The sequence below is a fragment of the Heterocephalus glaber genome, unplaced genomic scaffold, assembly GCF_053883595.1.
Source record: "Heterocephalus glaber isolate CG9 unplaced genomic scaffold, H.glaber_assembly_v1.0 deba00001481, whole genome shotgun sequence".
Classification (NCBI taxonomy): domain Eukaryota; kingdom Metazoa; phylum Chordata; class Mammalia; order Rodentia; family Bathyergidae; genus Heterocephalus; species Heterocephalus glaber.
The window spans coordinates 34576761-34604678 of record NW_028258317.1 but is presented as its reverse complement, the minus strand read 5'-3'; the positions used below and the strand labels follow the sequence as shown (position 1 = coordinate 34604678).

General features: G+C 43.8%; 1 protein-coding gene across 1 annotated transcript in view; it reads left to right on the top strand.

Annotated features, from left to right (window-relative positions):
- Positions 1 to 17878, top strand: part of Sh3gl2 (SH3 domain containing GRB2 like 2, endophilin A1) — a 160607-nt gene extending 142729 nt beyond the window's left edge. The window contains exons 4-9 of the mRNA XM_004838326.3: positions 6794 to 6937; positions 7817 to 7950; positions 9590 to 9748; positions 12126 to 12229; positions 14948 to 15078; positions 16346 to 17878. Coding sequence (XP_004838383.1) covers positions 6794 to 6937; positions 7817 to 7950; positions 9590 to 9748; positions 12126 to 12229; positions 14948 to 15078; positions 16346 to 16545 — 872 coding nt within the window. The 3' untranslated portion in view covers positions 16546 to 17878. The remainder of the gene's footprint in view (positions 1 to 6793; positions 6938 to 7816; positions 7951 to 9589; positions 9749 to 12125; positions 12230 to 14947; positions 15079 to 16345) is intronic.
- The last annotated feature ends 10040 nt before the right edge of the window (positions 17879 to 27918 follow it).

Below are 27918 nucleotides of genomic sequence, written 5' to 3'. Positions count from 1 at the left end.
GGCCAGAGAAGAAGAGGACAGAGAAGAAAAGGCAGAGAATGAAAGATGCCTTACAAAGCAGGGAACAGTGGCAGACAAATGCAGCTGGAGCCCACTGGCGACTTGGGGAGCCCTGTGCACTTGGGAGTTGTCCGGTTGAGATGGGGGTGTACAGCTCACTTGGGGCTCATAGCTCACAGAGCTGCATGCCTGTGATTATGGGTGGTGTCAGCTGTGGTCGTCCTTGGTGCCTCGTACCCGAGAAAGGCCTTGAAGTCCACCTTTGCTGTCATCTTTCCTGCTCCCTTTACTGTGTCCTTATATGCGATCCCTATTTTATACATTTCATGTCTATCCCTTTCTCGATTTATGCCTGTATTTTAGAAGAATTCCTCTTCAATTATCTTGTAAAGGAAAAAAACTTTGAGACCTCCCTTGTGTGTTGGGAATGCCACCATTCTATCTTTGTACCTGGTTGATGAAATATAAGGTAGTAGATTATTTTTTCCAAGCAATTTGCAGTCATGCTTCACTGGTTCTTTAGAAAGTTTGTCTCTGCTGCTGTGCTTTCTTCCTGCTCATGGCCTTCTTTTTCTTGCTGTTTTGTGTATAACCTGTCTTTTCCTCTCTGAAGGGTTTTGGGAGCTTCCTTTGTTTTCAGGGTTCTGAAATTTCATATTGGTCATCCTCAGAGTGGACCTCTTGATCCATTGTGCTGGGCATTCAGTGGACCTTTTTATCTGGGAAACATTGTTCATTAGTTCTGCAAGATTTTCTTGAATTTATAAAATGTTTTTCTTTCCCTTCCATTTCTATATTCATTCTTCCTGGAAATTTTGCTATTCAGCTATTAGATCCCCTGGGCTAATCATGACTTTGTACTTTCTTATTTTTTCAGCTATTTATTGTTTTGTTTTTAAAGTTTTTTTCTACTTTTTTGGAAGACTGACCTTTTAATCATCTCTTATTGATTTTAAAATTGATGTTTTATTTAAATTTAAAGTTTCTAAGTTATTTTAAAATTTATTAGATACTTGAGAAAATTAAATGATAGTTATTTTTCCCATCCTAAAATTTTTATCTGGTGATGGTGGTTGTCCCATTTAGATGTAGGAGAGTAAAGCTGTGTGTGGATGGATGGGGCTTTTTACCTGGAACAGCCTCCTTCAGGTGATCAGCTTGGGATATAGCATTGAGTGCTTCCAATGATGAGCATCTCTAGCTTTTTTCTCTCACACTAGTTGATTTCCCAGACAACAACCTTGCAGTCCTTTGCCCAGAGGTTACAAACCTGTACCAGTTCTTTGGGAGACAAATGGGCAGCATAGACTGTTTTAGTAGTCAGCTTAGCAACTCTGTAAGGAAATGCTTGGCACATGTGACTTGTGAAGCAAAGAGAGGTTTATTTAGCTCAAACGTCGGACTCTTGGGGTCCAAGACTGGGTGGGCCCCACTGGCTTGGCCTCTGTTGTGGGAGTGGATAGCAATGTGTCATGGTAGAGCACATGTAGGAGCAAATGGTCGGATCTCAAACTGGAGCAAAGAGAGGCAGACAGCCACTCTGGGTCCTGCAGTTGTCTTGGGGGACACATTCCCAGTGGCCTAAGGTCTGCCACCAGGCCACAGCTCCCTAAGGTTCTGCCATCTCACAGTAGCACCACCCTGGGGGCCCAAGCCTCACTATGTAGACCCTGCAGGGACACTACCCGCATTTCAGTCTTATCAGCAGTGCAAACAGTGACTGTAATGGAATCCAAAGCTGAGCAGGGTTTGAGGTTCAACCTCCAGTACCCCCAAAAAACCCTATTTAGTTATCACTTATTTTTCAACCAAAGAAACAAAATTTCTAGTTCTCATTCTATCATGCTTCAGAAGGTTCTCAGCCACTGCACCAAAGCACGTGAGTGAGAGAAATAAAATGAGCCGAAACACAAACACCCAAAGCAGGACTTTTATTAAGGGACAGAACTGCCAGGCTGTCTCGAACAATGGTGAGAACAGCAACCAGGGGTTGGCTGGGTGAGGTTTATAGGGGCTGGGGAAGTGTGGTGGAGGCAGATGATTGGCTATGACTGGGGGCAAGGTGGAAAAGAGCAGGTCTTTGTTCTCTCTGGAGCGACTCTTTTCCTGTAGGCAGGGGCCATTTTATCTAGCAGAGAACTCTATCAGTGAACCCTCTGTCTGTACATTCCACTGCCATTCCTTACCTTTTCCAAGGTAATTACTAATTTCTTCATGCCTTCAGCAGGATGTTGGACATTTCCTGTGTGCATAGCTTTATGCTAGTCCTCACTGGGAGAAACAGATCAAACCAGAGTCCTGCTCTCATGGTGTCATAGTTACTTTTCATTGCTGAGACAAAATACTTGACACCTGGAGTTAACAGGGGAAGGTTTATTTAGCTCATAGTTTGTAGAGGTTTCAGTCCACAGTTGGCTGGCTCCAAGGTAGAGTGGGACATGGCAGAGGGCTGTCACAGAGGAGAAACAGTTCTTTCCATGCAGAAGACAGGTAAAGCAACAAGAAATCTTAACAGCATCTTTCTACCCCTTTTACCTTATTCAGACTACTGGGATTAGGGCAGTGCCAAACCAATCAGTTCACTGGTTTAGTAATCACACGCCCTTAATCCCAGGGTCACACACTGTAGATTCAGCCACCTCTGAAAAAGCCACCTATGACTGCATGAGGGATTGGGGGGACATCTAGATCCACATTGTAACATTGTGCCCCTGGCCCTCCAAAGACTCATGTACATTCTGTTACACAAAACATATTTAGTCCATCTTTAAGAGTTGCTGAAGTCCTAACAGTTTCAGCATTGCTTAAAAATCCAAATTCAAAGTCTCCTCTAAGATTTAATGTAAGTTCTTAGCTGCAAGCCCCTGTATAAATGAAAAGAAAATTAAACATTTCTAACATTCAGTGGCACAAGATAGATATTTCTAGTCCAAAGGTTACAAATAGGGGGATAGCAAGGAATGAGATCAAAGCAAGACCAAAATCCATTAGGGCAAATGTCGAGTCCTGTAGTTCCATGTCCAGCATCCCCGGCAATCTGTGACAAGCTGTGAACTCCAAAGTGTAAGACCGAGGGCCTTACCAAACGCTCCGACGAGCTGACTCCAGCGAAGAACACCCGGGAAGGAACACACTTGACAAGTTGGAAAAGTAAAACAGACCTTTATTAGTGTGGCCAGACGGCACTCTCCAAGCAACAGGCTTAGAGAGGGCCCCAAGTTCAGGGGGTTGGAAGATTTTATAGGGGCTGCAGGGGAGCTTAGCAAGCAGAACTACAGAAGCGGAATTTTTGTGGTTAGGGGACGTTTTGGGGGGCGGTTGTAGATGTTCTTTACTTAGCAAACAGGATGTTCCTTACACAGAAACAATGGTACATTCCTGGTGTCTTAACAGATAAACAAGTACATCCCGGGAACTCTGTGTCCTGTAGTGAACCCAAAACCCACAGGGACAAGATAGACGGGCTGTAACAAGATGGCATTACTTGTGCTAAGTCTCATCTGGGTCTTACAAAAGGGCTTGGGTGGCTCTGCCCCTATGGCACTGCTGGCGGTTGTAGCTCTCATGGCTTTTCTCTTGGGGCATCTCTGCACCCTCCTTGCAGTTTTCCTCAGACCATCCACACTCCTAGCTTCTCCAACCTTCTGGGGCCTCCATTGCACCTTTAGCTTCACACAGCTTCATAAACTGCCCTCTTGGGCACACTGCAAATCCGGGTGAAAGCCTTCCTGATCCCTCAACTCTTGCATTCTGCATGTACCTAAAACCAGCACCATGTGGATTATGCCACGGTCTGCTGCCAGCTGGAGCAGTAGCCAGGCTTCCCTCTCTCTTGGCTGTGGGGGTCCAGGGCCTATGAATCAATTCCTGAGGAACAACTTCCCTAGGCTGCTGCCATTGTGGAACAGGGTGCTCTGGGGCTCTCTTCTCAAAGCAAAGTCCTTCACTTCTGCAATTTTGAGGCTGCAAAGGGTGGAGTCCTGCTGCTACTTGTGATGCCCTCAGGCCACCTTTTCTATTCTTTTGTTCCTTCTCAGTAATCAAGATCTCCTCTGCTCTATCTTTGCCACTGCATCTTTACTGGAGCTTCCTTTCTGGCCAAACTCAAAATGTTTTAAATCATTCTACTGGGCTCTTTGCTCTTGATTTTCAACATAAATCTGCCTAAAAGCCCCCAACAGTAGCCATGCCACAGTCTCAACATTAACCTTGAAATTTCTTCTGCCAGATTATTAGTCTGCTACCCTTCATCTCAGTCTCAGGCAAAGTCTCTTGACATGAGCAAAATGCAGACAAACCTTCTGCCAAGGTGTAACACACATCATCTGGAGTACAACAGCCAATACAGTCCTTCTTCACAGAAGAAACCTGCTGAGCTTGGTCTTCACCAGCTTTCTGGTCTTCCAAGCTCTGAGCAGAATCTCCCATGCAGGACAGGCTAAGGTGTTCCAGCTCTACATTATCAGCGGGCCTCTCCAAACCTTCCCTAACTCTTCCCCTTCCCACAAGCCAGTTCCAAAGGCTCTTAAACCACACCTGGTACCAAATTCTTAGTTACTTTTCTTGTTGCTGAGACAAAATATCCAACACCCAAAGTTGAAAGGAGAGAGGTTTATTTAGCTTACAGTTTGTAGGGGCTTCAGTGCATAATCAGCTGGCTCCAAGGCAGGGTGGGCAGGGTGGCACATGGCAGAGGGGCAATAGTTTATGGAGGACAGAAGGTAGCAAAGGAACAAGGTACCTTAACAGCATCTTTCTGCCCCTTTTATCTTATCCAGACTACTGGGATTAGGCAGTGCCACACTCATCAATGGACTGATTTAGTAATCATACCCCCTTAATCCCAGGGTCACACACTCTAGATTCAGCCACCTCTGAAAAAGCTCTATGACCTATGACCACATGAGGCTTTGGGGGGACATCTAGACCCACACCATAACACATGGACCAGGGAAAGACTTTTATCGGGAGGCTGTTTCTTCAGTAAACCAACTAAACTAGGGTAATGATGGTGGCAAAGTAGAGATAGGGCATATTCAGAGATGATAGCAGTGTATATGAAACAATAAAGCTGTGTGAAGAAAAATATGGTATGAAGAAGAGGAATCGGGTCCTTATAGAAGACAAAGGATTTAGATCTCCATAGTAACATACAATTTGATGAAACAATTTAGGCTGAGATCATATTAAGGAATTTGAATGTCTTATATTTGTATTTTTCAGGCTACTCTTGGTTTCTTAAAGTACTTTTTTAGAAAATCTTTCTGAAACAATTGTCTAATTATTTACAGACAAGTAATTCAGAGAACTGATGATACTTTTTCAAGAGCAAAGAAGTTTCACTAACCTAGGCTTAATAAAAATACAATGAATTTGTGATAGAATTTAAACATCATTCTCTTCAAATAAGTGAATTAATAGGTTATTTAGGTTATTTGAAGAAATAGATAAACTAATAGAATATGACTTTCTTCTACCTTCTCATGAAGATGTAGAATGTACCCAAAATATTAAGTAATTTATAAAGAAATACAGTTTTTTACCTGAATGACATTCAAAATGAAGAATTTGAAAGTCAGCCACAATCTATTACACTGTTTAAGATTGCTTTAAAAAGACCATTCTTCACAAAACAAAGATACAAGCACAAATCAATAGCCAGCTTTCATGAAAGGAGTATATTTTAGGATGTAAAATGTTGCCAAAACAGTATTTGAGGGGCAAACCACCATGTGTGATTCCATTAGGTTCTTTTTCTCCACTTAGTTTCCTTCTTTTCATTCTGTCCCTCTGTCAGTTCTTATTATCTGATGTTTGCTTATTTGTATTTGTGCCATTTGTATCTTTGCTGTTGGCACCTTGTATGTGATAGCTAGTGATGATCTTGTTTTTGTAACTCTTTCACTGCTTGACTCCTCCCTGCACTGTGAGCACTCTGAGGACGGTCCAATGTTTCCTGGATCCCGGATAAGGCTAACTCCAGAAATGATGGTGTCTCCTCACAGTTGTGCAATTATAATGGGATGTGGGGGTGCACTCTGGGAGGCTGAGGCAGGAAGACTGCAAGTTCAAGGCCAGCCTGGGAAACTTAGTGAGACCCTGTCTCAAAATAAAACATAAGAAGAGTTAAAGATGTGTGTATTCCCTGGGTTCAGTCCTCAGTACCACATCAAAAAAGGATGATTATGACAGACATTTTTAATTTTAAAATTTAATGTATTCCATACGCTTTTCTGTAAAAAATTAAGTACAAAAGCAAATTTTAGATCCCTGCAGTCATCACCAGCTTTGCCAGTGCTGTTAGCCTAGCTGGTACACACCAGGAGGCCCTGAGCCCATGGCCCTCATTCCTGGAGTCCTCTGTAGGGCCGCACAGGGCTACCTTTCTGCAGATCTAGTCCTGCCTCATGGTACTTGGGATTTAGACTTCACTCCCATTGCTTTTAAAATAGCCTTTACCCTTAGTTCCTTATAAACTGTGTAAAACCTGGCACCTTAAATGTCTTCCAGAGGATGGGAAAGGACAAGTGGACTCAGTGCCTGCCCCTGCCTCACTGAGAACAGCTTTTCTTCTCTTTCAGCTCCTCTTAGGATTTTAAGGGAGAGGAGGATTCTGGGATGGTAGCTATGTGTCCATACCCCACAGAGGGAGGGGAGGGGAGGAAGGGAAGGTGTGGTTTTTCTCTGGTTGAGTGGGTTTGTGGGCCACTTTGAGCCAGGGCCTCCACCCAGCCCTGTTTCCACCACTGTATCCAGGGCCTGCTGTGAAAGCCTGCTCTTTCTTTGCCCTCAGCCTCCAGAGCTAAGCTCAGCATGATCAACACCATGTCGAAAATCCGTGGCCAGGAGAAGGGGCCGGGCTACCCGCAGGCAGAGGCCTTGCTCGCAGAGGCCATGCTCAAGTTCGGAAGGGAGCTCGGAGAGGACTGCAATTTCGGTAAGCAGTGCTCCCTTGCTTTTCCATTCTTTGGGCATCGCTGGGATTGCAGTGCGGGCAAGAGCTCTACAGGGAGCTGGTGAAGTTCTCTTTATCTGAGACCTGGTTTGGGATCTTATACATTTGGGCCCAACATTCGCTTTTAGAATTTTAGAATTGCTTCATCATTTTTAAGGTGATTTCTCTTAGGAGTTTTTTTTTTCTTTTCCCTGATGAACTCCCAGTCCTTATTCCAGCTTTGGCTTGCCCCCCGCTTCCTCAGCACCCTCTGTTGGATGTGCTGGCAGGAAGTGGGTTTGAGGCAGAATGAGCAGTCAGCATTGCAGCACCCTGCCACCCCAATTTTCTCGTACATCTCTGCTTACTCGTATGTAGGCCGCGATTCCATGCTACAGGTGAGCCATGTTTGTTCCCTCACCCGTCTCCTCTGACATGCAGTCACACGCTGGACGTCTTCCATCTCCATCCCCTCATGATGTAAGGTCTCAACAAATGATTGTCTTCTTGGTTGAACCTTACTCTTTATTCCTCGTTTTTGCTTTTGCTAAACACAGTGAACTGAAACTGGTCCTACATAGGGCAAGCTGGCTCTTGCAAGGGAGGGCAGAGAGCCTGTCAAATTATTTTTAAAGGAAAAAGAAAACATTGCATTTTTGATAACAAGGAAATTCCTTCTTAGGAGGGGCACTGAATCTGGCTCCCAGAAGGAACTGTGTACACGGGAAGGACACCATTCTCTGGGGTGCTGAGAATCCCCTCTTGTCCGTGTTGTCTTCAGATGAGTGCCTCCCCTGTGATTCCATCTGCAAAGGCCCTTTTATTACAAATGCTGCCTGTCTTTGTTCTTTAAGGCACAGGAGCTTCATTCTCTCCCTCCAGGTCCAGCCCTTGGTGATGTGGGGGAGGCCATGAGGGAGCTGTCTGAGGTGAAAGACTCGCTGGACATGGAAGTGAAGCAGAACTTCATCGACCCACTTCAGAATCTGCATGATAAAGATCTGAGAGAAATTCAGGTATGTGCAGCGAGTACTCTGCAAAGCGAGCAGCTAAGTTTGTATACACGCAGGTGCTCATGTTCTTGAGAAAGCGTTTTCTAGTTTAGTGTTCACATTGATTCACATTGATTGCAGTGGGTAAATGAATTGAGAAACAGCCTCTCAAGACTAGGAGAAACCAGAAATACAGCCCCCACAGGCACTGTGTGCCTTTCCTCTCGGAGTGTTGGGTGGACTTTAGGAAATGTCAGATTGGTGATATCCTTTACATGCAAATGGGAAATTCTGTTAATTAGAATGATGTGCTGGGCTGATGCCACAGCCTAAAATGCTAATTGTACTATTTGGTAGCTTAAATAAATAGTTATTATATCACTCTTAAATCTATATTTTCATAATGATTGTTGAGATTAAGGAAGAATAGCTAACTACGCTTTTTCTAAAATACAGAACAGTTGAGCTATTTATAATAAATGAAGTTCAACTGACTGTCTCCAACTGGGTGTGTAATATTTGCTCATTCATTTATTCAACAAAAATTTGTTGAGTTTGTCTGAACTTGATTTTGTTGGCTGATAAATGGCCTGACATACTTGAACTCATCATTCTAGCTAAAATTGTCACTTGGTAAGTGGGAGACTCACCCTAAATCTAAAATGTAGCTCAAGCCCAGCGCTCTACCCTAAAGTTGGCTGTAGGTTCACATGTTTTAGGTGTTCTCTCCAAAAGAGGAGATGCTCAGTTTGGATGAGGGCATGGGCTAGGGGCAGGAGATGAGGAGGCAGGGAGTGTGCAGGATAGTGTCCATCCTCTCTTCCCTGTTGGCCCTTTGTCACTCCTAGGTGTTTTCATCTCCTTCCCTTTTGCTCCATATACCCAGGAACAAGGGAAAATCCAGCTCCCCCATCCCCCACCCCATTAGTATCAGAAGACCACAGCTCTCGGGAAAAAATACTTCTTGACTTTGGGAAACTACTTTCCTACCCGGCCACCAGAGATGATGGGCAGAGGTTGGAGACCCTTCCTCGGAGTCCACAGGGCACTGGAGCTCAGCGTGGACTGTTAGACAAGGTCCTTTCCAAGCCCGCCCCTGAAAGTTAGCTTTGTGATCCAGCTGTATCACTGTCACGGAAGGTGGAGGCAATCAGGGGTTCCAAGGCTTGGCCCTGGATATTTCGATTCAGTGGTTAGGAATTCATATTCTCAATAAACAACTTAAGTGATTCTTACAGACTGTATGATTCAAAAAACAATGAGTTCCTTCTCTCTTTACTTCAGGAAAGGCATGTTTTCCCTCTGCTTTCCCCGAAGGTGAGAATGAGGGCTCCGTGAATGTGTGAATCAGTGTGCTTAGTGTGCACAGGCGTTCCCTTCTTACCATCCAACTCAGCTTTGGCCTGGCAAAGCCAGACAATAAAGGTCACTGACATCTCCCACAATTTCTTTCTCATGCTTAATTTTTTTTAAAAGATGTTTCCCCACACTTAGTCTTTGGAAGTATTTGCCTTACCGATGCACATTTCTTCACTGCTCAGATGACATGCTATTTTAAAGCATTCCCTGTCTTATTTCCAAGGCTCATAGATGATGGAGAAGTGACCCACAAGAGACGTTTCCTAAGTCCTTTGCAGCACATTCTTGTCCTTGACTCTTTCAGCATCATCTAAAGAAGCTGGAAGGTCGACGCCTGGACTTTGATTACAAGAAGAAACGACAAGGCAAGATTCCAGACGAGGAGCTTCGTCAGGCTCTGGAGAAATTCGATGAGTCTAAAGAAATAGCCGAGTCGAGCATGTTTAACCTCTTGGAGATGGATGTGAGTGACTCTCCCATGGTTTTTAAATTTAATTTTATCATGGAAGCACAAAAATAATGTGTTAAAAATACATCGTTAAAATGTTAATATCAGATTATACTTTGTGATAGGAGCATATATATGGTAATTTCTTTTAAATAATTTTAAGTGATAAAGTAGACTGAGAAGTGGAAAGTTTTTCCTTCATCCTTATAGTTTGATCAAATAGATTTTTGATTGCTAATGAATGTTGGTGTATTACTAATAGTGCAGAGATCAAGAATGTTTGTGATGATCCATATATGATTCCATTACTTCATAAAAACACTGTGGACATATGGATCACATTGACTTTCGATTATAAATGAATACTAACTAAAATATATTCAGAATTGGGTGTCCAACATAGACTAGGATATTCTGTATTTGGAAGTAAAGCTGACATTTTCTTTGAAAAAGTAATTTTTATTAAGATTGATGATTGTAGCATAGGGAATTCATGGGGACCTTAGATAAGGTGGTTTAAAAACTACATCTGTATCTTCAGAGTACTCAGTATTCATGGCTTTAGACTTTACATTCTGTTGAGTTCTTTTAGCTTCCAAATCACCAGGATGATCTCTCCATTCTTATTCCACTCTCATAATAAGACCTGGTGAGCCAGCTTTCCTATCCTCCTTCATCTTCGCCTACAACACCATCAGTTGCTCATCAACTTCCGCTGAGATGGTGACAAACACTTTCTGTGCTCAGTACTTGTGTCAGTCAGGGCTCTGCACCGAGACAAGATCAGTAGGCTACAGGTGTAAATATGGGCACTGGAGGAGGAATGATCAGGGAGATGAGCTCATCAAAGCATGGAGGCTCAGCAATCCCACAGTATGTTGCCCATGTTGCCCGAAAGCTGGAGGAGCAGAGAAGCTAGTGTCATGGCATAACCCAGTCTGGAGGCTGAGCGCAATGGGTTGCAGGGGTAACTCGCAGGCAGAGGCTGAGCCAGTGGTGGCAGTTCCTGCAGTGTAGGGCTGAATGTGGAGAACCTGGAGCTCTGCAATCCAGGGCAGGAGATGATGAGAGTCTAGCCTCAGGAGAAGGTGGGAGAGAGTGGAGGGAGAGGAGGGAGGGAGAGTGGGGGAAAAGAGGGAGAAGAGAGAGAAAAGAAAAAGTAATTCTGGTTTTCTCCTGTCTTTTTGTTCCACTGAGGCCCTCAGCTGATTGGATGGTGCCCTCGCTGAATTCTGCTGGGCATGGGGTACACACCTGTAATTCCAGAGGCTCAGGAGCTTGAGGCAGGAGGATCACAAGTTTGAGGCCAACCTGGGCAACTTAGTAAGACCCTAGGTTCAATCACCAGTATCCCCGCTCCGCCCCGCAGAGCCAGTGATTTGGATGCTGGTGTCTTCTGGAAACACCTTCATAGATACCCAGAAATAAAGGTGTTTTTTTTTTGGTACTGGGGATCGAACTCGGGTCCTTCTGCTTGTGCAGCAGGTAGCGAAACCACTGAGCTAAATCCCTGGCCCTAGAAATAAAGTTTTGCTAGCTAATCTGGGTATCCCTTGACCAGTCAAATTGATACCTAAAATGAATCATCACTTGACTTACCTGTTCTGATCCTGGCTGCTCTTTCCTGCTACCCATAGGCAGTATATGTTTGTATTTATATAAAACTATCTTTATCCACCTAACTACTCGAAGGATACTGGGAAAAACCCTGAATAATAGTGCTTCTTCCTTAAGCCCGGGACCTCACCTCACCCCTAGACTTATAGGGCAACATCTTGGAGCTACTACTCAGCTGGATTGCAGGACAGCACAAACAAAATAGAAATAACTAAGTATGCTTAGAATATTAGAGCTGGAATGAACTCAAGATGTAATGTGACACAGCCTCTTGACATTGCAAAAGAGGCTCAGAGAACACAGAGGTTTTCCATCACGCCATCCTGACTCCCTGGTGCCTTATGTGCAAAAGTCAATAACCACATTTTTATTTATAGCACTAGAGTAACTTACCATGAAAAGTATAGGAAACAAAGAGTCATTCGGTCAGTGTGTCTTTTTCCTATGGGAAATTAATAAAAGCCACATCCTATCAGAAGAGTGTAGCTAAGCATGAGACTGTTTAATATGAGTTGTGTGATCTTCATGAGGATTCTTTCTAATATTGCCTCTCCTCGTGGTACTGATACACATGGTTGCAAGCATAAGGATGCTTTCTTGTCCTTAATCAGTTGGAACCTGCAGAAGCATCTGCCTCAGCCTAGCTCACCACATAGTCATTAGCATTGCCAAGAGCTGGGTGTGTGTTGGGGACAGCATGTCGTATGCATGGGGCAGTTGTAGCTGCTTTGGGATGGTGCCATGGTAACAGGCGTGATTCTCCTCCCATATGCAGATTGAGCAGGTGAGCCAGCTCTCCGCGCTTGTGCAAGCTCAGCTGGAGTACCACAAGCAGGCAGTGCAGATCCTGCAGCAGGTCACCGTCAGACTGGAGGAGAGGTAGGCGGCAGTCCCTGCACCTCTCACTTGCATTTTGTTGGTAGAAAATGATGTGTGAAGAAATGGAAATAGTACATTTGGAGAGAAACTTCTGCCAGAATTCCTGCTTACCCTACACAGACAATTTATGGGTTGTTTGCATTTTTTCTTGTGCTCTGTTTTACCTTGTTCTCTTGAATCTGGTCTTGTGTTTATGAGAGACTGCTGCTTGAATGGTATTGGCCGTCATAGTTGGGACACCAAGATGCTGCTGCTGCTGCTGCTGCTGCTGATGATGATGATGATGAATGCAGTTTGTTGAGCAATTCTGTGTGAGGACTGGGTGCATAAGTCAGTTTTAAAGCAGCCATAAGGACTAAGTGTTCTTAGCCTCAACTAGCAGATGAGAAAACTGAAGCTCAGAGAGGGAAATAACTCACCCAGGGCCTCACATACTTGTGCATCTGGGGTTCACAATCAAGCACAAGCTACTTGAAAACCTGAAAAAGAACTTTTCACACTTTGTGTTTCTTTGAACAGTAAAGTCATCCACTATGAGAAAGAGCTGTTTTCATGGGCTGTTCTGCCTCCTTAGATGTGTCCTACAGCAAGCTATAGTGGTTTCTGTGTGAATGGGATTGTGAAGAGCTCAGCTGTATGTAGCCACCCTGAATCGCAATACAGATGTTCCTTGACCAACTTGCAGCAGGGTTGTTCTCTTAACAAACCCCAAATCACAAAAGCATTTAATCTACCTAATGTATGGAATAAAGTAAGCTAGCAACATAGTACACTGTGGAATATTCACCACTTATACTTGTGAATACGTGGCTGACAGGTTTGTGGCTTAGTGGCACTGCCCAGCACAGTGAGAGTGTGTTGGGAATGCGTGCTTTAGGGGCTTTCAGATACACAGCTCCATCCGTCTGTCTGTCTCTTGTTCTTCCTTCCTCTTTTCTTTCCTTATTTCCTTTCCTTTCCTTTCCTTTCCTTTCCTTTCCTTTCCTTTCCTTTCCTTCCTTCCTTCCGCCCTTCCTCCCTCCCTCCCTCCCTCTCTCTGCCTCTCCCCCCGACTTTTTTTTTTTTTGTAATAGGGATTGAACATATGGCCTGCTGACAAAACTTCATCCCAGCCCATTGTTTGATTTTATTTCCAGAAGGGTCTCGCTAAGTTGCCCAGGCTGGGCTCAAAATTGTAATCTTCCTACCAGCCTCCTGGAGTACTGGGATTTCAGGTGTGAACCACCACACATGGCTTGGGCTGCATCTTGCTAAATGAGGAAAAGATCAAAATTTGATGTAGTTTTCACTGAAGTGCATACCTTTGCACTGTTGTAAATTTAAAAAATACTGAGCCACACTATCATGAGGGACTGTCTGTATGTGTTATGTAGGCAGATAGAACAGTATGATTGTGCTAAACACAAATACTTCACAGGATCACCCGGCAGACTTTTTTCTCAGATCACAGCCAGATAAGACTTTCAGAGCTGATCACATGGCTAAATGCACAGGGAAGACTCCTGTTATATTATGCTGCAGTGTTAGGAACATCACCTGTTTCCATTGTTCCCAGCTGATCAGCCTCAGTCTCCTCAGTCTTCTCTGATTGGTGCTTTGATTGTGTAATTTCCTTATGAAAATGTGCATAACACTGAAGCCTCTAGAATGATTCAAAGCTGTAGCCCTCAAAACACTAAAGATATACAGTAATACCTCAGTTCAGGAACTCTTCTATTTGCAAAAAGTTGGGTTTGCAACAAAAGCATTTGGCAAAATCTTGTTTCCATTCCACACCAGGTGACAAACATGACTGTGGCCTTCTTCCCCACACAAATAAACACAGCTGTCTTCCCCCAAATCATACAACAAATCAAGTTTGTAAGCCGAGGTACCACTGTGTATGTGCCTTTGTGACGTCCACATCCACTGAGCATAATGGGACCACATTCCTTTTAATTTGTGAAATGTATTCAAAGTCAGTACTATTCTACAGTCCACATACCCTTATCCCTTCCAAGCATTGCAAATTTCTGGTATATAAGAAATATAATACAATTTTTTTGTACTTTGCCTTATAAACCCCTGAAACTCAGGACAATAATTTTGGTGTGCACAATGCACTTACTGGCCACAACTTTCCACTTTTGTCTCCCCCTATTCCTTCCCCCTCCCTGTATCTCAGATTGCTAACTATGCAGAGCACAGCATCTCTTCCTTTCCTCTTCCCCACTGTCTATGTGGAACCCTTTGCTTCTACTTTTTCTCCTGGAATTAGCTCCTTCCGATGTTTATCTGTTTCTGTAAACCCTCTCCAGCTTCCCCATGCAGAGGGCCTCCTCCCTGTCTCCGCTCCCCCGGGTTCCAACAGCACTTTGCAGATATCTCTGTTAGCACTTTCTGGAATTCATGGTCATAGGCTGTTATGCTCTGCCTCCTCTACAGACTGCTAGTTGCTTGATGGCAAGAACTCCGGCTTACTTCCCTTTGTGTTCCTGGCATTTATTTGCTCTGACTGCTCTGAATAAAGAGGGAGGAAGTGAGGGAAACAAGAATGAAGATGCTGAGCATGAGTCCAGAGCACACATATACAGACAAGAAAGCTCAGGCCCCTGGTCACACTTTCCAAACTGTCTTATGTTAGATTAGTGAGTGACCAAGCATTTCCTCAGTTTTATTATTTTCTTCTTATTTCCTACTTGCTTACATAATCTTCCCCCTCTTTCCTTTTTGATGCAGAATAAGACAGGCTTCATCACAGCCTAGGAGGGAATATCAGCCTAAACCAAGAATGAGCCTGGAGTTCCCCACTGGAGACAGCTCTCAGCCCAATGGGGGGCTCTCCCACACTGGCACACCCAAGCCTGGAGGTGAGGAGAGGCCTGGGGCGCACCACGGACACTTCTCCAGGGGTCTGGGTGCATTCCAGACCAGTGGCTTAAGAGATGTACATTGACACAGTTTTTGTGGGATGGTTGGTCAGGTAGAAGCTCTGGAGTCCGTTTCCTCTTCTCATTGACCTTTCCCATCCTGCACCCCAGCCTTTCTCTACAGAACAGTCTTTGTATGAACTTTTTCTCTCAGTCTTCAACTCAGCAGTCTCCTAGCTAACACATTTGCTTTTGACCCAACTTGGTGGTTATAAATCATCTTAACTCCTCAGGTGGTCTTGCTGTCTCTGCCCTCCTGTGAGTCAGCATGCACAAGAATGAGTGCCCCAAGCATTCGTGCCCACCTGGACCCCAACTCCTCCAAGACTGGAGCACCAGGAATGTGCAGAGCTGGATGTTTAGGTCACAGAAACATGGGGTTGCAGGGAGATTTCCTTTCCCACTCCCACCGCTCACTAGTTCATGGTTCAGTGGCACTAAGGTCAACATACTGAAAGGTAAAGTTTTTATTTTCCTTAGGAATATTGAGGCACATCCAATAATCCATTATTTCTATCCCCTCACAGACATCACATAAAAGCCTGTGCTTGAGATGTTTCCAATTCTAACAACACTTGCTTGGTTGAAGAAGGGGAATGGTCTTACACTGGATGTGGATTCACCCTATTGTCCTTGTGTCCCCCGTGCTAGATGTTTTGCAGTAGGAAGCGTTTTATTAACTGCTCTCGGGAGACTGTGAAGGAAAAGTGAGGTCTGAGCTGGCAGGTGGAGCTCCCTGTCCTCCCTGTCACCTCCTCTGTGCCCTGTACCCCCTTGTGTTGTGTGGTCAGCTGAAGCTTTGAAGTTAGCTGGCTGCTAGGACAGCCATGTACCTTCTGACCGTGTTGTGTTACTATCCTACATCTCATTCTAAACTCCTTAAATCACCTCTGGGCACTGTCAGGCCAGCAAGCCTTAATTAACTCTTTTGCAAATATCACAAGAATCGATGTGACCTTTTTTCACACTGGAAATAAAAACAGGAATATCCAACAACATCCAGATCTGAGGGAGCAACAGAAAACTTGTAGGAGGGCAAGATGCCTTCCAGTGGGTGCTAGAGTCTGCTAGCAAGAGGAAAATGTCAGAGGGAGGGGAGCGGAGGAGGAAAGGAGGGGAGCAGCAGGCCAGTTGGGGGCAGCAGACAGTGGGTACTGTGCACTACATACTCCTTGTGCTTTTGTCTTCTCTCTGCCCTGACCCCCAGGAGCCCCAATGGATCAGCCCTGCTGCCGAGCTCTGTACGACTTTGAACCTGAGAATGAAGGGGAGCTGGGTTTTAAAGAGGGTGATGTCATCACACTCACGAACCAGATCGATGAGAACTGGTATGAGGGGATGCTCCACGGCCAGTCGGGCTTCTTCCCCATCAATTACGTAGAGATCCTGGTTGCCCTGCCCCATTAGGATGTTATGCTGGCTGGCTCACCTACTTCTGGCCCAGATAGCTAAGTTTAACCACTGCTTTGGTAATGCTGCTTACAACACACCTCGGTGCAGGCTGCAGTGGACCAAGCCATCGAGCCCCACTGTCTGGTTGGCTTGTGTGCTCCCACTGGAGAGTGGTGATGGGTGGTATCTTCCACGCTGGTGGCCTGGCATGTGCTTCACACCATCTGAGCCTAGCCAGTGGTCAGAACTGCTGTTTACATAGCTCTCAGGAGGCTGTGGTTCTTAGAATACGACCACGAGCCACACCACAGAACAACCATCCTACCGAAGATATTGTCTGTCACCCAGAGGCCGTAACAAAGGCTCAAGGTCTCCATTCACGGAGGAGGAAGTGCTTGGTTTCACATCGTCCCTTCCCAGATATGTGTCACAGAATCGTGAACGAAAGCCGCCCTCACCAGCAGTTCCCTTCATCTGAGTCAGTCTCTTGGTGCCAGCAGTAGACATGTAGTAATCGTGGAGTGAAAGCATTCTCTGGAAACAGTCACCTTGTTCACCCTTTATGCCTGTTTGTGAGGTACAGCCAGTTTTCTGCCCTCTGTGATGTTAAAGCCAGAGACGAGATTCTCATTTATTTCTAAATAAGACAGTTGGCAGTCAGCATATTATGGGGTAGACTGGAAGAAGAATCCTCCACTATGAGGAACTGGGGAGAGAGAGCTTGTTTCCAAGCTTGAATTTCTTGCTGTCCAGAAGCGCCGTGTATGCTTAGGCATTTTGAAGGGTACAGGGAAGGGGAAACAACCATCCCCTTGCAGTTTTATTTATGAATTGTGTTTCATGGATCTATTTGGCACAAAGAAACCAGGAGAAAATACTAGTAACCATTTTCCCACTACTTCATAGACCAAGAAACAGTAAATGTCTTTCCTTCCACTTTGACCTTGTGTTCCTGGAACATCATTTTGTGCATATTCTGCCCTCAATGAGGACCAAATGAAGGTGATTTTTGTGCTTAGCAGTTTAAGGTATGTGGCTGCAGATGCTCAACTTCTCAATTCAGTTGTTACTTTTGTACTTGTTCTTTCTATCCCACCTTCATTTTGTGTATACAGTGCTGTGTGTAAGCTTATCAGTGTTGGGTTTTTTCTATGTCATGAAAGCCCTGTTAGGTATCCAGAGTTCTATTTATCTAGCTGTACAGACTCTTCGAGAGGTCTAATGTGCTGCTTCCAATGTGCCACCTGCGGTAGTGGATCATGTGGAGTAAAAGGCAAATCTTACTGCTTAATGTATAAACTCACCACGGGAAGCATTACTGTTTCCAATAAATATTGCTGAGGACAAACTCAAAGGCTCTGCTTCTTCACTTTGTGTCAATTCTTTGGGTCTGAGAGTGGGTGGATTGAGGCTTGTTTCAGTCTCCATTACCTTCTATTTTTTTTGGATACAGGGTCTTGCTCTGTAATTCAGGCTGACCTTGAATTCATTATGTAGCCCAGGCTGGCCTCGAACTTGCAGCAGTCCTCCTGCCTCAGCCTCCCAAGTGCTGGGTTTATAGGCATGCGCTACCTCATCAGTCTCCATAAGCTTCTGATGCAACCAAACCAGATCTGGATCCAACAACCTCTGTCTGCCTCACTGCAAGTAGGGAAAAGAGCAAGGAGCAAGCTGGCCTGGGCACCATCAGCTTCGTGGTAACCCCAGGAAGGAGTGCAACTTGGGAGAGAGAAGTGAAAAAAGGATGACTTCTCCACATTAGAGGTGTCATCCATAATGACATCATCAAGAGAATGTAAGATTAGAAGGGGAGAATAACATCCATCGAGTTTATCAGTCTTTTTTCTCATGTATGAAGATAAAGAAATACATAGTGAAATATAGTCTGATCAAAAGCCAGCATTTTTTCCTTGATGTGTCATGTATATCAGAGTTGAGCGAGTGGGGAAAAAGCACACAAAATACGTATTTCCCAAGCTCCCAAGCAAATAAACTTGTTCTTCATGTATTAGGTGCCCTTTGATTTCTTTTATGCCAAAAACACTAGTCTAGACTTTCTAAGCTAACATGAAAAGTTTAGTGTAGAAAATCCTATATGTAAATTACTCTTAACAGAAAAATAATATTTTTTCTAACTGCATGAGTTCTAGAGTATTACAGATGAATTCTAAGTCATTGTTTGAAAAAAAGGAATGACATTATAAATGTAGAAAATCCAGAAGAATCCAAACTGTTGAAATCTATAAGCAAATTTAATAGAACTACTAGATATAAGATGAATACACAAAATTTGGTTTATTTCTGTATACCAATTAGAATAATTCACTTTTAAACAATATTTGCAAAATCATCAAAACGTCAAACTCTTAGATATAAATCTAGCAAGATTGTGCAAGATCTTTGCATAGAAAATAATGAAAAATGCTTGAGAAAAAATACAGACCTTAGCAAAGACATATTCTCTGCTTATGGATTAGAAAAGTCAACATTAAAAGACATTATTTCTAAATGGAAATAAAGTCTTTGTAAATAGGGAAGGGTGGAGGGTGTGAAGGGAGGGCTAGGAATGGGAAAAAAAATGAGAACCAAGATGCATTATGTAAAGGTACAATTCCCAATGAGAAATGTAATTGTGTTGTATACCTACAATGTACCAATAAAAGAATTTAATAAAAAAAAAAGACATTATTTCTCCTCAGATTTAGTTATTCAAAGATTCAGTGCAGTTTCAGCTCAAATCTCAGGAAAGCTTTTTTCTGTTTGAAAATTGTCAAATTTACTTTTCAAGCCTAATCATAAAGCATAGGTAGAAAAGTGCAGTGATATTTTTCTGTGAAGAACAAAGGATTTATTCTTTATAAATAAAGTATTCTAAAATAAAAGTAATAAAGGTAGTACGTGTTGATACACCAGAACAATGGCCCATAGACTCACTGTTGAGTTCAGCGAGAAACGTATACATATTTAACCACATTTGAAGCAGTAAAGCATCCCATTACCTTTAATGTGATGTATTCATCTCAGCTGCACCTATTTAAAACCCTAACAGGAAACTAACAGCTAGAGCTGCACACGTGGAATAATGTCATTGTGAGCCAGTGTCACATGAGACAGACCTGCCCTGAGCACAGACTGCAGGAAGAAAGCCTTTCAGGGAGTGTTTTGGAGATCGTTATAATACACTTACCAGACTCATAACTGATTGAATCCCTTATTTTTATTGAAGTATAGCAAATACCTTTTTTACAAAATCTTAAATATGGAAAAGACTGACAAGTCTGAGGACACCTGGCAGTTAAACTTACCTGAAAACTCACTCTTCAAAGTCTAATCACAAACTATCTGAAGTAGAAATGGAAGTTGAATTAAACCTAACTAAAATTGTCAATTCAGTGGAGGAATTACCTTTTCTTTTTGGTACCGGGGATCAAACTCAGGGCCTTGCACTTACCTATTTTTCCAATAGATTTGAAAGGCCTTAGAGTGAAAACTCTGGGAAAATGGGTTTTCTCCCAGTTTATCTTCACTGTAAAAAAGTAGAGAATAAGAATTAGATGACCAAAAAAGAAGATTTTCCCAGGACTGTGTGTAGTAAACAGTGTATATCCTGGAATGTACCTAGTCCTATTCTGCATGCATTGTTTGGGAAATGAGGATTATCTAAAGGCTGGAATTTCAAGACAGTTTCTGCATCATGTAGACACTTTCAAAGTCCATGTTTCATTAACTGATTAAGAGCTACTGCTCAACATACAGACTCTTTTAATCCTACACAGTGAAGTTTGAGGGAAGGGCTCTGTGCTGAAGAGGGAGGCTGTGGAGCTTCATCAGGAGCCTGGGTGGTGGCTCGTGAAGCCACACACCAGCATCTCCCAGGCCCAGCTCCTGAGGACCTGTCATGAGCCTTTAGGTTATGGGAACTGTCGGAGAAAAGAACAGTGCTATTTTAAGGGCCCTTTGAATGCTAACTGTATAAAGATCAAGCCCTTGAATGCCACTCACAACACAAATACCTTAATGGTGGTAACTTCCATTTGTGGCAGGAGAGAGCTGTGATTCTTGACAGGGGTGGAGCAAGTTGCCAACTTTGGAAAGAAAAGATGGAGAATAGCATGTCATTACCACTTGCTTGAAAAGCAGTGATTTTCAAGAGTGTGGGGAAAGGCCAGAGAATCCATCTTAAAAAACCTCTACCAGTGACTCATGTGCCTCTCTTAACAGAGCACTTGCCTCCTTAATGCTCTTGGAGATCAGAGATTAGGAAAGCACCCAGAGCAGTAGGGGGGCCAGCCCAGGGCATGGGTGCCGCAGTGGCTGTTAGTATCATTGAACACTTGCTGTCCCTGCCCTAGAGTCTCCTGAAGCTATGTGATAATAAGAGTCACCTGGGAACAATTGTACAGACTGAATTTCAAGGCTCTGTCCCACCTGCTCTGAATCAGAGTTGCTCTTATGAAGGCATAGGAAGTTGTACTTGCCATGAGAAAGGCTTAGGAGAAAACAGACAGTGCACCCAATGTGCTGCTGTGCATCAGAGTCACCTGGGTCTTGTTCAGACAGATGCCTGGGCCCCTCCCCAGATGTTCCAAGTCAGTGAGTCTGGTTTGAAGTCTGAGAGTTTGTATTTCTGTTAAGCTCTGTAATAGCAGTGCCAATCCCTAGACCACATTTGGAGTAGTACTGCTGTACCTGGTAAATTCCTTAGGCAGATCCAGCTGTTTGCTGGCACTTAGGACTGCCTGTGGTGTTCTGCCTGGTGAGAAAGTGTGGACCTGTTATTCAGGTGCTTTCCCCAATGAGTTGTTTTTGTGCTCATACAATGCACAGAACTTCCTCTGGAGAATAACAAGAGAAAATCCAGGCATGCTTCACAGAGTTTAGAAGTTCCACTACAGTTGTACTCTGGAGGCTGCTGGAACACATCGAGGGAGCCCAAGCCAATCTTAAAAAGTGTCTTCCCAAGAGACTCAGACTCAGCCAAGTTTGGGAAGTACTCGTCTGTATACAAATGTTTTAAATAAGGCAACTGCTCCCTGGCTTTTCATGTTTATTCTTTTGCTTTGACTGTTAAGACAGTGAAATTTATTGATTGATTTGGTGATGTTTGACACAGGTTTCCACCCTTGTTCAGGGGGATCTTGTAAATCCAGGACATCCAGTGTTTTTCCACCTTTACTGACAACAAAAGAAAGCTTGATATGAATCAGTGCTGACTTGGAATTTCCACCTTTGTCCTGGCCATTCCTTGATGATTTAGTGCTCACTCCATGTCTTTTTTATTTTTTTGTATTAAATTCTTTTATTGGTACATTGTACATATACAACACAATTACATTTCTCATTGGGAATTGTACCTTTACATAATGCATCTTGGTTCTTATTTTTTCCCCATTCCTAGCCCTCCCTTCACCCCTCCACCCTTCCCTATTTACAAAGACTTTATTTCCATTTTTTCCATTTCTCAGCATTTTTTCCTTTCCCTTCTTCCTTTCCCCTGTGCCTCCCACTACCCCTACCCCTTTGGACCTTTTATTCCTATTTAACATTATTGATTATTCATTCTAATAATTGGTACATTTTAGGTATACAATGTAATGACATTCATCATTGGAAATTTGCACCTTTACATAGTCTCTCTTGGTTCTTATTTTTCACCCTTGCCCAGCCCTCCCTTCAACCCCTCCAGTCCTCCCTATTTACAAAAATTTTATTCCTATTTTTCCATTTTCTCATATTAATCCCATTCCCTTCTATCCTTTCCCTTAGCCCTCCCACTTCCTTCCCCTTTGCCCCTTTTGTTCCTATTTCACATGACCTATTATACATTTAGTCCTTATTTACACTTTCAGTTTCTCACACCAGAGAAACTATTTGGTATTTATACATGTGTGTCCTATTTATTTCACTTAAGAGTATTGCCTCAATGTGCATCCACTTAGCTATAAATGTCTCTAATTTCTCATTTTTATGGCTGAGTAGTACTCCATTTTATAAAATGTGGTTTTTTTAATAAAATGGAGTACTACTCACTCCATGTCTTGTAAGGGAGCCAAAGACAGGGATGTCTAGAGCAGACCCAGACCCGCTCACAGGGAGGCTGGCACAGTGCGTGCTTTCCTTACTCCGAGCAGTGGGTCATATGCTTCCATTTGGAATCACAAAGGGCATTGGTAAAATGCTTTTCCTGGGTCCTAGCAGTGGGGAATCCAATTCAGAGCCCAATGCATGGATCTGCATGTTATACAAGCTCCCGCCCCACCCCGTATTCCTATGTGGGTGACTGTAGGGCTGTACTCTGAGGAGTACTGGTTCAGGCATAGGAATTGTTTGATTTGTGGCTACTAAGGAAGAGCCAATTCAATAGTGAAGGGGAAAGAAATGCAACTCGGAGGATCATTCAGCCAAGAAGGAGAAAGAAGGAGCCAGCTTCCCCTCGTTTTGCAATCCAGGCGCCTCTCCAGAGACCAGCCGATGGGCAGCACTGCAGAATGCACAGGTCAGTCTTGATGCTAGCAACAACACAGCCTTTTCTCTGGATTTTTCTGTTTAGGAACATCAAAATCTAAATTCATCTTGTAGGAGGTAATACAAGGAGGGAGGTGGTTCGTGAGTCTGAGGAAACCTGGACTGACCAATGTGCCCAAGTATCAAAATGCTGATGCCCTCTGACGTCACACATGCTCTTTTGTCTTGTTCTTGTTCTTTCTTGTATTTTCCCCTAGGTAGTTTTGTGGGGCTTAGATTCCCCTCTGCTGGCCAAATGTATTTAACAATTTCATTTGACAGTCACTGGAACATTTGTTTTTTGGGTCCGTTTCTGGCACTTTCTTAGCCTGGTGCTGTGCTCCCAGGAGCCAGGATTTCCTGTCTCTGACACAGTAAGCCCGGCACATTATTGAAGGGTCATCCTGCTGTGGCAGCTGGTGCTGGCTGGCACTGGAATACCCAGGGAGACAGAGTCACCAGGGGAGTGGAAGGAGCATTTATCTGTGAGATTCTTATAATGAATAAAGACCGGGTTCCCATGGAGTGAGGCAGGGAGCTTTAACCCAAGCCCAGGCAATGTCATAAGTGCGTCTCCTCTGCCACTGCAAGTGTGCCAGTGTGTGTGCTGCATCCTGGCAGGGATTCGAGGGGCAGAGGTGTGAAGTGATGCACCCCATGCCCTGCTTCCCATCGCACGTCCAGCTCCTGTTCAGTCTATTTCTCCATTCTCCGCAGCTTCTGCACCCTTGGTCAGAATGTTTCTGTCACATCAGGGAAGCCCCTTGCCTAGAGGAAGTCTTTTGCTGGCACCTCTGTGTCCCGAGTTGGCTAAGTGTTCCCTTTGCTGAGCTGCACCTGACCCAGCCACCTGGCACAGCCTGTTTGCTATCTCAGCCTGCGGGTGAGCTCCCTCCCACCTTTGGTCTGGATGGCACTACCCCAATGGGTCATGTTTTGTGTGACATCAGGTGGAGCTGGGAAATCATCTAACTGCCATGTTTACATCAGAGTTCTCACTCTTACTAATTCAGGGAGATGGAAACAGTCAGCTCCCTAAGTGAGAGGTAGATCTGAGCCACACTCCCCCATGTGTTACTGTCCTCTCAGAGCCAGATGCTGCTCAGTTCCTAACTTTGGTGATTGCAACCCCTTGCTGAAGCCAAGATGCTTCAGTTGTCTTCACAGTGCTGCTGCAGACCTGAAGTATCTCTCCTGTGACACTGTGGACAGAGGGTGCTGCAAGCACATGGGATCCCTGGCCTCAGGTAAATGGTCCCTGGAAAGGAGGAGCATATTCTGTCACATTTTATTATTCTTCCTAAGGTAGACATTGTAAGACCACGTTTATCTAAGTGTAACTCTCTTACCCCCTTTGTAGCATCTGTATCACTGTCCTAGGGTAACTCAGTATTCCAAGTATACTACCTCAGCATCTATAGATGGCAGCCTGTGAGTCCCCATAGTCCACAGAGGGAGGCACTGTCTTAGAGGGTTTTCTAGCTGGGTGACATATCCTCTCAATTCATCCACTCAAGAGAAAGGTGTTGTGGAGTTTACATATGAAGGAACCGAGGCAAGAATTCTAACCCCAAAACCCATGCTCTCCTTGTTCTCCAGCACAAGCCTATCAAATAATTTATATTTCCTGTATGAGAAATGCAAGTCCTCAGATGCAAATACAGGAAGACTGCTCCTCCCCCAGTCTGTTTACCAGAGCTGTTGTACTATGTAGGTTATTTAAACTCCCTGAGCCTCAGTTTATTTAATTTTAAATGGATGTGTAATATCACCTACCTATTATTATGGTAGGTTGTTGAAGATTAAATGATTTAATATGTGAAAGTGTTTAAACTGGTGCATGACACAAAATAAGCATACCATATGATTTTAAAACAAAGCAAAACCAAAACCACAGATTCTGGAACTAGAATAAGTTCTTCTGATTCTTGCTTTAGTGTCTTCCTCTATCGCATGTTTCTAAAATGAGAAATGGGAAAATGAGTTTCATCTTCCAAAATACTCTTTCTGCACTTCATTTCAGCCAACGTGACAGTGAACACTAATAATTTATGGCTTTGGTTACTTAGAGACTGCATCTAGTATAGAGGAATTGAAAACAAGACCATTTATTCTTCATGCCAGGGACAGCAGTAACTCATGGATTGGAGCCAGTGGGGCTTTCCAGACTGGGTGTGGCAGATTGGGAAGACCAAGTAAACAGAGGCTGAAGAAGCAGGACAAGTGTGTCCTGGGACTCTCTGGAATGGACATGGCTCTTACTTGTCCTGCACAGGACAGTGGTGAGAATCCTGGTTGCAAGTGACAGTTACCTAACACATTAAAGATAAAAGAATGAGCTGATACTTGTGCTAGGTAGGGTCAAGGATGGAATCCACTCTGGCTGGACAAGGCAAGTCTAGGGCTACACAGTACCACTGGGGCTCATTGTCACCCCCTGATTCTGAGCTGTGTATGCTTCTACTCCTTTTAATGTGTTGGCTTAATATTCTACGGACAACACTGTGCACATTGTGGGAAATATGACAGCTGAAAAATTCTTCATCCTTACAAAAAAAGGGGTATCAGTCCTCTAAATCCAAATAGAAAAATCTCCTGGAAGAACTCTGGCTGGCCCTGCTTGGATTTGTGCCATCCTTGGGTCAGTCACTGTGATCTAATCACTATGGTGAAGAGGACAGGGCCTCCTAATAGTCACAGACTCACCACTGTCCTTCCTCATGGAGTAGGAGGTGCAAAGATTTGGGTGGAAGAAGCAGCTCTCAAACTGAGAGGGGAATGTGAGACAAACAAAAATAATTCACGTCCACCCTGCCTCTTGCATCCCATCTTAGACGGTCTCACTTGTTTTCTTTCTCTCTGCCCTTCAGTCTAGTCTCAGGTAGTTTCTGTCTTTTGGTTCTGTTTATCTTCCATGATTTCATCTGCTTTTAGGTTTAATGTTTATATTTGATCCCCTTGATGCTTGACTTGGTTGGACCTCAAGGATTTTGGCTCAGCTGGGCTCCACCACTCTCATCGCTGGAAAACTACCATGAGTGACATTTCCTTTGGCCAAACTTAGAAAGCATCTTCTGATACCAGTTTACCTTTCTAAGGCTCCTGAGCTTTCAGAACCAGAGATCTTGTGTGATACCAAAGCTGTAAAATCTTTAGGGTTCAAGGACCCAAAGGGTCACAGTGAGGGGTGGGATCCCAAGACCTTCAGAACAGGAAGCAGGACGGGAATAACAGCGATTCAGAGAGAGAGCATTACTTAGCTCAGGTCTGGGGACCCTGAGGGACTTTGAGCTAGGAGGGGAACAGGATCCTTCCCAGGTCCACAAAAAGCTAGGGCGGTATCAGTAACTTCCTTTTCTTTGGGGAGGGTTGACAGGTCTCTAAGACCTGGTCTGTGACTTTCCTTTCCATATCTTCTTCTTGCAGTTTGGTGAAGACACGAGATCATTTTGCAGAGAATCCCACAATCAGGTAGTGTACATCTTCCTAATAGACTCTTTATTTCTAGTAATTTGGTTGCAGGGTCTAGAGGAGGGTTTTCAGTTTTTTAGCAAAATAGCTCCTTAAATTTGCTCTCTCATCAAGAGATTTTTAGCCTTTGATAGCTTTTTGTGAATTTGGCAAACATTGATGGTTATTTATGTACATTAATTTGTTAGGAATTGTGAAGTAATATTCTAAACTTTATTATTCATTCTTCATTTATTTACTAGACTACTTCTATCAGAGAAATTTTGTCTTACCTATTACTTGTTTATCGGTAGTACAGTCTATGTAGGAAAGGCAGCATACAATCTTGATATTTTTCCTTTACTTTTCTGTTTTCAGAATAATGAACTCAATAGCATTCCAAATGGTAACCAATAATTTTTTAACAGTGTTATTATCAGAGACTGATCAGTCCTCCAACTGCCTAGAAAGGGGGACGGTGAGGGGTGAAGAAAAAAAGACAACAGAGACCTGCATAGTTTCAAAGTATGGAGGGGGTGAATGCCTCAGAGCGGGCAAAGACAAAGGCACCCCAAGCTTGCTGCTATGTATTGGGCTCATAGGGAGCATCAGAGGACAAGAAGGGTGGCGGTAATCCTATGACCATGAGGAGCTTATGCTGACAAGGGTCTTAGATCCATGAAGAGCTTATGTTGATGAGGACGGTGAGATGAGCAAAGAGGTTCTTCCAGCAGTAGGTGGGGTGAGTTGAGCTGGTAAGGAATTTGTCCTTTCCCAGGTGACTAGGTGGGTTATTGCTGGGCTCTCAAAGACCCAGGTTGTCTTCAGCTGATGTACTCTTGCCCTTGAGGGTCACAGCATCATGGGACCATTAAGGCCTCAGACCACCCTAATCATAATTTAATTGTGAAATGATTTTCCCCCAGAATGATGTAAACAGCTCCCGATGTGTTTTTGTGAGCTCATGGATTGGAACAGGCTCAGTGTGTTTCTGTCTGTGGGTGTTACCCTTACTGATGCTTAGCTTGCCCCTGGTTTGACCAGTGTTCAGGGTGACTCCGTTTGAGCTGACTTAGGAGTTATTTTGTTTTGTTTTGTTTTGTTTTGTTTTTTAGTACCGGGGATAGAACTCGGGTCCTTGTGCTTGCACAGCAGGCGGCGAAACCACTGAGCTAAATCCCTGGCCCTTAGGAGTTGTTTTGATGCAGCTTCCTGGCTTTCTTGCTGTCTGATGAAGTGATCTGTACCAGGCTTCTCTGGCAGGTTTCCTGCTCTAGGTCTGGAATTGGCCTTTTCTTCAAGGAGTCTTGGTTCCTTTGAGCAGCAGACAGAATCTCAAGACTACAGCCTAGGTTATATGGCATTATTTTGTTTCTGAATTAAAGGGAATGCTAAGTTACACGATTATAATCTATGTAAGTAACAGATAAACTC